The 11,657-nt window shown below is 46.5% G+C and overlaps 3 protein-coding genes across 7 annotated transcripts; 2 read left to right on the forward strand and 1 right to left on the reverse strand.

Moving 5' to 3' along the window:
* The first annotated feature begins 175 nt into the window (after window positions 1–175).
* Window positions 176–4,293, forward strand: botv (brother of tout-velu). Its single transcript, NM_079066.3, has 3 exons — window positions 176–504; window positions 955–1,080; window positions 1,141–4,293. Exons 1-3 carry the CDS (start codon window positions 277–279, stop codon window positions 3,703–3,705), a joined length of 2,919 nt encoding a protein of 972 aa, NP_523790.1. The 5' UTR covers window positions 176–276; the 3' UTR covers window positions 3,706–4,293.
* A 20-nt stretch (window positions 4,294–4,313) lies between these two features.
* On the reverse strand, window positions 4,314–7,756 carry CG15118 (uncharacterized protein). 4 transcript variants are annotated; one of them, NM_166325.2, is made up of 8 exons: window positions 7,711–7,756; window positions 7,538–7,657; window positions 7,282–7,414; window positions 6,910–7,224; window positions 6,526–6,842; window positions 6,272–6,367; window positions 5,470–6,212; window positions 4,314–5,018 (listed from the first exon to the last, which is right to left on the reverse strand). In NM_166325.2, the coding sequence occupies exons 2-8, from the start codon at window positions 7,628–7,630 to the stop codon at window positions 4,802–4,804; spliced, it is 1,914 nt and encodes a 637-aa protein (NP_725852.1). In that variant the 5' UTR covers window positions 7,631–7,657; window positions 7,711–7,756; the 3' UTR covers window positions 4,314–4,801. The 4 variants fall into 4 exon arrangements, with proteins under 4 accessions (NP_725852.1, NP_611396.1, NP_001097374.1 ...); NM_137552.3 differs by having other exon boundaries at window positions 7,538–7,756; NM_001103904.2 differs by having other exon boundaries at window positions 4,314–5,313; window positions 7,538–7,756.
* A 202-nt stretch (window positions 7,757–7,958) lies between these two features.
* Window positions 7,959–11,621, forward strand: CG15111 (uncharacterized protein). 2 transcript variants are annotated; one of them, NM_166328.3, is made up of 6 exons: window positions 7,959–8,123; window positions 8,405–8,490; window positions 8,815–8,848; window positions 9,728–9,936; window positions 10,281–10,399; window positions 10,463–11,621. In NM_166328.3, exons 4-6 carry the CDS (start codon window positions 9,851–9,853, stop codon window positions 11,491–11,493), a joined length of 1,236 nt encoding a protein of 411 aa, NP_725856.1. In that variant the 5' UTR covers window positions 7,959–8,123; window positions 8,405–8,490; window positions 8,815–8,848; window positions 9,728–9,850; the 3' UTR covers window positions 11,494–11,621. The 2 variants fall into 2 exon arrangements, with proteins under 2 accessions (NP_725856.1, NP_611397.1); NM_137553.3 differs by lacking the exon at window positions 9,728–9,936.
* The last annotated feature ends 36 nt before the right edge of the window (window positions 11,622–11,657 follow it).

Here is an 11,657-nt window from a genome sequence, read left to right on the forward strand (position 1 = left end):
TTATTTGATAGCGCTAGCAGTGAAAACTAAGATTACTAAGCAAGAAATACAAAACATTTGCTTTTATGGCTTCAAGATTGAAACTGTTATGTTTGAATAATTCGATTTTGGCGGGCTAACCGATGCCTTTGATAATTATCGATGCACCGATTACACGCATACTCCAAGTGGTGGTTGTGCAGCCCTGCATCGCGTTGCCAACGAAACGGACTCCACTCGCGATAAAGTGTAAATAAATGAGATATTTTGGTGGAATCGCGAGCTGAAACTAATGCCATGCCACCGGCGTACGACCTTGGCCATTCCGGAGAGGCGTACCAACCCCTGGACACTGGCAGCGGCGGCGGAAACGAAGCCTGTGCCCCGAACTCATCCTCCGCGCAAATCCGCCATTCGATGGGATTCCGGACATCCTGGATGCGGCAGTTCCGCCGCTACAAACTGCCCATGGTGCTGCTGATGCTGCTGTTTCTCGTTTCCTGCCTAGCATACCGCATCCTAAGCGTAGGTATACCGGTTTCTCCGTCATTCGGATACCGGAAGTGAACTTCAGTGGAGATGGGAACTCAAATATTTGGAGCACCAAATATATTTATCTTATAATTAAAGATAACACTTAAAAGTAAAACAAAACAAAACACTTGTTGAATCAATAATAATCTTTATATATTGTTCTTACATTCAGATGTTTCTAAATATTTGAGTTTTCTTTATATATACGTGTATGTAGGTCAAGCTGTAAAACACAAATACAATCATTTATAAGATTCAAATTTAATCTATCATTGCTTTTATATAATTGAAATATTGTAAATATGTCCGATCTCAGATACTCACACAAGAACTACAAACTTTTTGCTTATCTTCTAACGTTATCAGCGTGTGTCAAAGATATTTACTTACCATAGATAATATTCTAAATATTGATCAACTGACAACTTTCATATTTTCCAGGTGGAGCAAGATGCCCCGCCACTGGATCTGCATCGTAGTTCACCGCTGCTAGATGCCTACGAAGATTTCAGCGCCATGAGAGCAGGAGATCTGAAAATGCGCATCGAGGAGATGGTTAGAATCAAGGTTAGTAGCCGAGAACTCCTATAAATACGTAGCCAGAAGCTCAAACCTCTTCTCATCCAGAGCACCGTGTCCGTGGAGTTGCGCGAATTGGAGTCCCGTCGCCAGAAGCTGCAATCGGACATTAGCCAGTACAACCAGAAGATCGAGGAGCTCAAACAGGAACTGCTTAGGGAGCAAACAGAACTGGAGCGCCTCAAGATCTCCGTGGAGCAGGCTCAGGTGGCCCAGCGGGAGGCTGTTCAGCGGAATACACCGGACTTGGCCTTGCCCCGCTCTCTTTTACCCAACACACTGCCAAGAAAGAGTAATCCCATCACCGGAGGGATGGCGGCCAGCTGCGAAATGCACAACTGCTTCAATCACTCACGCTGCAGTCTAACCTCCGGATTTCCTGTTTATCTATACGATCCGGATGAGCATAGCGTTCAGCGAAAGGGTTACGATATCGATGGTTTCCTAAAGACGACTCTAAAGCAGACTTTAGGATACAATGCTCATATAGTTAAGGATCCCAAGCATGCCTGCATATATCTAGTTCTGGTGGGAGAGGCTCTGCTTGAGCAGGATCTATTGCGAAATAATCGCTATGCGGCTCAGGAGGCGGAGCATCAGCAGCCCTCGACGCCCACTCTAGAAAATGACTGCCCCGTGGACATGGAGAAGCTTTACAGTCTGCCATATTGGGGCGGCGATGGTCGCAATCATGTGCTGCTCAACTTGGCGAGAAGAGATCTCACATCACATCGTACGAATCCTCTCTACAGGCAGAACACTATGCGAGCAATTGTGGTGCAAAGTGCTTTTGAAAGAGAACAGTTCCGTCCAGGTTATGACCTAATTGTGCCTCCTATTCTGGGTCCTCCTGGAGGAGATGTGTGGCAGGAGTGCGCGGAAATGGTGCCCGCCCGAAGGAAATACCTGCTTACCTACCAAGGTGAACTGAGGCCCAAACAGAGTAGTTTGAACCCCTTAGATGCGTTTATTCTGGAGCACCTGGCGGATATGGCCAAGGGCGCAACGCAAGATCAGTTCGTTCTGCAGTTCCAGTGCGTCCCAGCTACGGAACAGCAGGAGGGTGATTCCCTGCCAGATTGGACGCTATGTGGTTCGGATTCATCGCGCCGCCAATTGCTTAAGGACTCTACGTTTTCTCTGATTTTACCCCCGTTGAATGGCAGAGTTTCGTCGACACTAATGCTTGCTAGGATTTATGAAGCTCTCCGTTCGGGAGCAGTACCTGTTATCCTTGGAGCAGATGAGTTGCGTTTGCCGTATGCTGAAACTGTAGATTGGAGAAGAACGGCACTACTGCTACCGAAAGCTCGGATCACAGAACTGCATTTCCTTCTGCGCGCGGTGCAGGATGCGGACTTATTGCTGCTGCGACGACAGGGGCGACTCATCTGGGAACGCTATTTGAGCTCTGTGCAGGCCACCGTGGATACAGTGATTGCCAGTTTAAGGGATCGCCTTGGAATCCCGCCCAGACCCGTGCCCTCGGTTATAGCGCAAAGTGTGTTCAACAGCACATTTATACCCCTAAAATCCGATCCACCTGTTGGCTTGGATACGGAACCCGAAGAGTCGTTGGGACCCATCGAACCACCCTATCCGAGTCCTGCTTTCCGGCGAAACTATACAATACTGCGTATGCAGGCGAAGGAAGCCTGGAATGATTGGCTGGATCCCTTTTACCTTTACCCCCAGCTGCCCTTTGATCCTGCGTTGCCTTCGGAAGCCAAGTTTATGGGCTCGCATACAGGCTTTCGTCCGATAGGTAAGGGATTGGGAGGAGCTGGGAAGGAATTCGGCGAGTCACTGGGTGGCAATTACCCCCGGGAGCAGTTCACCATTGTTATGTTAACCTACGAAAGAGAACAAGTCCTCATGGATTCATTGGGCAGACTGTATGGTCTGCCGTATCTGCACAAAGTCGTGGTGGTTTGGAACTCACCGAAGCCACCATTGGATGACCTAAGGTGGCCGGATATTGGAGTACCAGTTGCCGTCCTTCGGGCTCCCAGGAATTCGTTAAACAACCGATTTCTGCCTTTTGATGTCATTGAAACCGAGGCTGTTCTCTCTGTCGACGACGATGCCCATCTGCGTCATGATGAGATTCTCTTCGGATTCCGTGTTTGGCGGGAGCATCGCGATAGAGTTGTAGGCTTCCCAGGACGTTACCACGCTTGGGATTTGGGAAATCCCAATGGCCAGTGGCACTACAACTCCAATTACAGCTGCGAACTGAGCATGGTGCTGACAGGAGCTGCGTTTGTACACAAGTACTATCTTTACCTGTACACCTACCATCTGCCGCAGGCGATAAGGGACAAGGTGGATGAGTACATGAACTGTGAGGACATTGCCATGAATTTTCTCGTATCGCATATAACTAGAAAACCACCAGTCAAAGTCACCTCCAGGTGGACATTCCGCTGCCCCGGCTGTCCTGTTTCACTCAGCGAGGATGACACTCACTTCCAGGAGCGGCACAAGTGCATCAATTTCTTTAGCCGGGTGTTCGGCTATACGCCGCTGCTGAACACCCAGTACCGAGCGGACTCCATTCTCTTCAAGACGCGCATCCCGCACGACAAGCAAAAGTGCTTCAAGTACATCTAGTCGTACAACTGATCCCAGAATCCCTATTCCGACAAAGGCGGCCACTTCACTTATTATAACGAGGTGATCACCAGCTGAATGACTTCTAGTTGTAAGTAAAACTTATCGGGCCTGTTGCGGTTTTCACATATTTGTTTTTTAGGAATCTATATCAAAAAGCTAACCAATTTGAATATCTTAAAAATATTATTTAAGAACTCTAACCAAAGGTGTGCAATACGGAATATAACAAAAATTTTAAACAAACTATTAGTTACTCACTCATTGTAAATCGAACAAATCGTATAATCTGTGAAAACCAAAACAAGCCCATATGTATATACTCTAAATGGACACAAGTTAGCCACTGATAAGCCAATCGAGATAGCACAGCCTGCATTTCACCGAATAATAACTATTTTTTCGCACGGCCTAAAATGTCTAGATTCTGCTTTCAGAACTAAACTTTCTTAGGAAATAGTCTTGAGTAGAGATACCAAATCAAATTTTGAGACTTTATTGTGTTTGCTTAATTAGCATAAGTTGTGTACCGATTTTGAATTGTATATAGTGCTTAATAAACGAAATTACTACATCGCTAAGTAAATGAAAAAAACGCCTGTTGTTTTCCTGATGATTATTTCATATATTTTCTTCATTTACACAAAAAGGTGTCGGCTTACATGCGCATGATGTGTGAGTGGGTATTATTGGTATAAATTACGCATAATGGTGATTAGTGGTTACAGATTAAGGACACGCAAGCATGTGGCTAACCCGGTTCGATCGCATATAAGACATATCTCACGGTCGCCACACGCACTTAAATTTAAGATAGTATCTAGATAATAGATACCGGATTCAATGCAAAAGCTACAACTACAAGGACTACTTTGGATACATGGTATATATAGGGTGGATCCTTCGGTTGCGAGTGGACGAGTTGAGACCAGGCGACTGCTTCCCGCTTGCGTCCCGCTTGTATCACAATACAAAACAAGGACAGGGCGCAGAAGGATGCGAGGGTAACTTAAAGTACTCGTAGTATTTATACAACTTAGCCCGAAGGTTACACTTGAAATCAATATAACTTCAATTTGGAATTGCTGATAGTATATTAGTGCTCTTGCAGGCTAAGCTTTAACGCCTGCTCGATCATCTCCTGCTCCTGCTGCCGCTCCAGTTCGAACTTTCTCTGCTCTTGCTGTGACAGTCGCATGGCCATGGCCAAATCGGGATCCACATACCGGAAGCCACCATCGTCGTCTTCGTCGGAGGCGGGCGAACCGCTTTGGAGATTTGCATGGGCGCCAAGCAGCGATTCCTGCAGGACTCTGCAATTGAAACAAGAAAAGGGCACAAGAACACACAAAGCTTGGATCAAAACTAGCAATACGACAGGAGGAGGGTGGGGGTAGAGTGTCTTTTAAGCGCTACTTGAAGATCTTCTTCATGTAGCCCAAATCGTTTTTGAACTGCGCACCAGCCGAGGCTGAGCGCCCACGAGTCTGCGGCTCCAGTTGGAGTTGCGAGTGGGGAAAGGACTGGGGTTGGTGTTTGGGCGAGGGCGAATACCGCCCGTACTGCTGGCGATGGGGAGACAATAAGTGCGAGGATAAGCGGTGGCCACTAGCGTTTACCATTGACAGGTGTTAGTTGTGTTTGCAAATCAAACTCATGCATAGCTTGAGCGAACAAAGCTTAATAGCCCTTGCAGAATAACTACACATTCATTTTAAGAAGCCCATTGTATTCTGCAAGGGCAAAAGTATTCTGGTAACGTACCGTTGCAGCTGCTCGTCATCTTCTGGCAGGAGATCGGAGCCCACGACGTTTTGGCCTCTCAACACTTCCCAGATATCCACCTTGTCGTCGTCCCGAGCGTCCACGCCACAGGCTCCGCTTGTTTCCACCAAACTCTGCTCAATTGCATACTGTAGCATGTCATCCTCGTCAAGAGGAATTTGCCGACGGACATCGCTGCCCCTGTTTGTGTAGTGAGCTGGGATATCGAAGCAGCGATCATCGACCAAACAAGTGACACGATCTTGCTCCTGCAGCGTGGCCACGTGATCAACGGGCGTGGTTAAAGCAAATACGTTTCCAAATGTAATACAGGCATTTAAAACATGGAAGAGCGGGATTTCCACTTTGACTGGAAAACCAGCAGGCAGCTGCATGGTGATAAAGTCTCTCAGCTTGGACACATGTGGACTGGCCATGGTGGACATGAGATCCAGAATGGGAAGCACCTGTTCCTGCAGTCGAATGGGATGCTCCTCGGCTAACCATAAGTTGGCTCTAAAGCGCTGCACCTTTGTGCTCAGGTTCTTGGGACCGCCAACATCCCTTCCGTGAAGATCAAACTCCTGAGTAAAATACTCCTCCGGAGTAACAGAAGACTTTGGAGTACTGGTGCCCGACGCACCCGCGGAGCTTCCGTTGCTTTGATTTCCAGGGGCTGGTGAGTTTCGGCCACCATTTTCAACTCCAGCGTTGGAAGCTTCCTCCAACCGGGGCGATGGTGTCTAAAACAAAAAAATGTAAATTATTTGAGGCAAAATTTATTGATTATTTTTAAACCTACACGATCTTTTAGTGCCGCAGCAGCATCAGCGGGTGACACATAATCCTCATCAGCAATTCCCAGCAGGCTATGCAGTGGAGTCCTCGCTGTCTTGTTCTAAATCAGAAAAGCAGTGTACAAAACATGTATATTTCAGTTAATTAGAAAATATACGTAAACATAGAAGGAACTGCAGAATGCATTCATGCATCACAGAATGTTGCAAATGATGCCATCCAAATGTATCATTTGTATTCCATTATTGAATTTCTTACCTTAATTTGCTCCTCGCTAAGGTGATCCATTCGCGTCTTTGTAACAAACTCCACGTTGCTGGCCCCATACACCTTGCAGTTGTAGCCGTTGATCATCTCAGATTTCTCGCTACGCCATCCCCATATGCCGCACTTGTTGCGCTCGAAGCTAATCTTGTCCATCTCGATGTTGTTCGTGATCACCGGGGCATTGAGGCGCGCCCTCACGGTGCCCAAGGCTGGTGGAATGGCCACAATATCACCGATATCGCTGCTCATCTCCTCCACCATTACTTCGTTTGTATCGTGATCGATCTCGATCATCGTGGCAGTTTCTTCTATAAATAGTTGGTGTAGACAAATTTGGCGGTTATCTTAAAAATCGTTTGATTTATTTCTACTTACTGGCCCCCTTGAAGATGTAAGAGCGATTGCCCCGTTGCCAGGTGTTGTTGTCGAAGCCCAGCAGGGTGGTATCTATCCGGACGTTGGCTCCCCGCTTGTAGACCTTGTAGGTGTCGCTGGGACAGAGACGCGACATCAGAGGCACCCAGGAGGTGAATTCCCACTTCATCTCGATGTAGAAATCTGGTGCGTCCAATAGGTGCTGCAGCAGCTTAGGCACATGCGTAACCCGCTGGACATGACGCTGGAGATCCCGGACTTCGATGATGGCCGTCAGTATGTCCACATCGCCGGTGCAGACCGCTTCCTGGACAACTAAGGGGGGGAGGCAATTAATGGGGTTAATTTCGGGGCGTTTCTTGGTTAACTTACTCGACCAGCCTTCGTACTCATAGGTCGCATTGCATTTGGCCGCCAGAAGGCATTTAACGCATGGCAAATTGGCCAATCTCACAGCCAGCATCAGTGGCGTCCGGCCGCGGGGATCGATTTTCTCCTTATCGTTCTGCAAGGTGACGGAATCAGTAAGTTTTATCGCAGTGTCACTTCCCCGTGCCCTGCTAATTCAATTAGCACCTGTCCCCGGAGGCCACACCCACCCCCATGGAGCACCACCACCCCTTTTCACCTGGTCGATGGCCGCCTGCAGCTGCTCCAGTTCGTTGTGCCAGATGTGCCAGTGCAGCGGGTACTCCGCTTTGATCTCCTCGACGCTCCTCATCCTGGATTGGGATTTGCGTCGTCTGATCTGCGGCTAAATTGTCAATTCTTTTGTTTCTCTGCTAGGTGAAAAAAACAAACTTTATGAGCGGAGGTCTGGTCACACCATTTCTACGACACCGATTGCTGATTAGTGATGGTAGTCGTAAAAAGCCGGTACGATATATCGTCAGGGAATTTATTAAAAAACGAGCTAGTAATTATAGCCGTACAAATAATAGCTAATTCTAAAACTGAACTCAACTGAAATAACTAAGCTGAATAACTAAGCATGGTAATGCACAACCAAATTAATCAATACAACGCTTAAGTTGTGCCATCACTTTGTTCATCTCTGTTCATCTCTGGCTGTCATCGATAGTCAATAACAACATTGACAGCTGTTCGGCTGAAAATATTCCAAATCGCATTAATTGCTCCAGAAAATAGCGAAATAAACGTTTTCCAAGACCGCTTCCGATTCGAAAATAGGAAAAGTTGCTGGCGCGTGAGTGGTAAGCTTAATAACAACAATAATGTGTCCCCCCGCATACAAACCGTAAACAAATTACATAAAAAATGGATGCGCCAGCTAAAAAGGGGGGATAGTGGGTGCTCCCTAATGGGTTAATGAGATTAGGTGGAGTGGCTACGAGTTCTCATTCGACTTACTCTCCTTCCGTTTATTCACACGTACATCGAAAAGTTCCGTTCGAGACGGTAGCTCAACTTGCCTGCGGCACGCCCACCCACTTAACTGAATTTTAATGAGTTATCCATTAATTATTATTTTTAGGTCATCATGCTTCTGGCGTAGAGAGAAATTTTCGATCGGATTCCGTACGCTGTATTCCACCTGACGACCAGAGGCTCTCTTTTCAAGTAAGAGTAATTGCCAATTTAGACGTTAATTGGCCACAAGTGCATGGCATTATTGCACATATTAAGGAACAAAAAATCGGCAACTTTGCATGCCATCAGTTTGTGAAGAAACTTTGCTCACAGCTCAAGGCGCGCGTATCCAACATTTCAAGTTAAAGCTCAAAAATTGTTCTAAAAAATTTGCAAACCGGAAACAATTTCCTCCTGCTCGATAGGCGACTGCCGATAACTGATCGCAATTGTAAAGTTTGGCGGTTCTTTTGATTTGTTTCCCTATCATGATCGACTCATCAATGCTCTCTATTTTTCCCTTACTATTTACAGTTATGCTCTTCACGCGCCGGCGACTCCTCAAAAGGTGTGTTTATTTGAGTAACTAAGTGTTGTGATCCCATATATATATATATTATATATTCGTATCTCCCGATCCCGAATAACCGACCACCCGACGAATTTGCTTCCGTAGTTTTTGCTTCCCTACTTCCCCAGAACAGTTACGGGCGTTTAGGTATTAGTCACGCTCGAGTAGCGCTCATATCTGATATCATTATACCGCCATTATCATTATTGTTGTGCTTTCTGTCCAATAAGGTGGCTCGATTTTTATTAAGTTATGAGTGGATGAGTGAAAGTGATCTGTGGAGCAGATAGAAGTTGTACACCCCAAACAATATATGTACATGCCATACGTATTTCAAATTACAACTTTTTGCTTATCGCCTAACAATAGTATTATCTTTATGTTAATGCTCAAGCTCCGATAGGGTGCCAAATTTTTTGCAGATAGTGAATCAAAAAACGGAAATATGACATACGAAATAGTTTTTGCGGTCCCGTGAACTCAGTCGGTACAAGTAGAGCGAAGTGAAAAGGTTTTACAACTTAAAAATCAAAATTGAATATTGAGTTTATTTAATGAGTGCCTAACATGGACTACTTTTGCATGGATTCTAGATGAACCACCCTAGTGCTCGCCCTTTGCTTGCTCATAATATACGTCCAGTCACCCGATCGCCCAACCAATCACCCACATCGCCACTTTGTCAGTGTTTAACCCCACTCGTTTCAAAGGTCGCTATCCGGAGGAGGAGCTATCGGGTCCGGTTCGGTCTTGCATGCGTCCCATCTGATTAATCCGTCCAGCAAAATAAAAAACAAAAAAAAAAAAAACCAGAACAAATCAAAACAATCTGAATTAACCAACAAACTTATTTATCTCTCTTTTCGCCCGGGAAAGCTACGCACACAAAAACGCACAACATCAGTAACATTCAGTGTTAAGTCGCTTTCCCCGATAGAAAGTTATATCGCTAACTATATATTAAGACGATAAATACAGAACGGACGTAAAACATTCACAATGTACGAGATTCATAATTGCCTAAGGTCCGTTTTCTTAGCCACACTCATTCCCGGAACGATCCTACTTAGTTGGCTAACTGGTCTGTAAGTATCCACGCTCGATTCGATGTTGTGCGCTTGTTTTTTACTACTTTCGTAGACATAACCCGAAACCCATTCTTCTGATTTATAATCCGAACATCGTGACATCGACATTTCTCTTTCGCGGCTAATTTCGCCGGCTCTGTTCCGATTCCGCTTTTCCGTATATTAATCCGCTTTGCCTGCAAACCCAATTGTATATACACATTATCCCCTGATCCCTGACGCTCACATCCGCACCAGCTTGCTTGTCCTTTATGTTCTTTTGTCACTTAACTCTGTTGTTAGTCCCATCCTCTTAGCCACCCAGTTACCGTTCACCTCTCACCAATTGACATTTCTCGCAGGGTGGGTCTGCGATGTCTGCAAGCTTGTCTGCTGATCTTCTTCCTGATCTTCGTGGTCCTACCGTTGATCTTTCGGTATTCCGTAACGTTCCAGCGTGGCATCCTATTTCTGACATTTAGTAAGTATCCAGATAACCGTGGAAGTTTCATTTGTTCAATATTAATCGAATTTCTCGTATTAGTTAAGTATCCCAAAGGACTTGATCTCACCAAGCCGGAAAGCGTGGGTCTTTATGCCACACGAAACTTCTACATAACCGTAAAGGATCACGATCAGGACGAGGATGGAGTGCGAGTTGGTGTGTGGCACGTGCTGCCCAGCAATGCAGTGCGTCGTTTTAAGCGCGAACTGCGCGTGGAGGAGGAAGTGGCCCAGGACCCGGATCAGCAGCTGGATCCTGCACCTGGCAACGAACGCGAGCTGAAGGAGCTATCGCCAGCCATACGATCTGAATTTCCCGTCGTGCTGCCGGAAAACGAGCAGCTCTTCTATGAGCGATTGCTGCGGATGCCCGGCGGTACTGTGGTCCTCTATCTTCATGGGAACACAGCCAGCCGGGGCAGTGGTCACCGATCGGAGGTGTATAAGCTACTGCGAAAGCTCAACTATCATGTGTTCTCCTTCGACTACAGAGGCTATGCCGACTCCGATCCCGTACCTCCGACGGAGGAAGGCGTTGTGCGCGATGCCATGATGGTTTTTGAATACATAGCCAACACCACCTCCAATCCGATTGTGGTCTGGGGCCATTCCCTTGGCACCGGAGTGGCCACGCATCTGTGCGCCAAGCTAGCTAGCCTACGGGAAAGGGCTCCCAGGGGAGTGATCCTCGAAAGCCCGTTCACCAACATTCGGGACGAGATACGCATGCATCCGTTTGCCAAACTCTATAAGAATCTGCCCTGGTTCAATTTTACCATCTCGCAACCAATGTACACCAATAGGCTGAGATTTGAGTCGGATGTTCATGTCTTGGAGTTCCGGCAACCCATCATGATCATCCATGCTGAGGACGATGTCGTGGTGCCGTTTAATCTGGGCTATCGTCTGTATAGGATCGCATTGGATGGCAGAAGTCGAACCTCGGGACCTGTGGAGTTCCATCGCTTTGGGGCGAGCCGAAAGTATGGACACAAATACCTCTGCCGAGCACCGGAATTGCCGGGACTGATCCAAAAGTTTGTGGAGAACTACCGTGACGCCGTATACTAGGTGCGATCAACTGGATATTAATTTATGTATTAGACGAATATTCTAATTTAGTTTTTTACCGCAATCAAACTGACACGTTCCAAATTTTCCGCCCTGTACAAGCAAATTAAAGCAGTCGAGGAACCCGGACAATGTTTTGAGTTTTGCATTTCAGTTCTGGGTCA

This window comes from Drosophila melanogaster, chromosome 2R, assembly GCF_000001215.4.
Source record: "Drosophila melanogaster chromosome 2R".
In the NCBI taxonomy this organism is placed as follows: Eukaryota; Metazoa; Arthropoda; class Insecta; order Diptera; family Drosophilidae; genus Drosophila; species Drosophila melanogaster.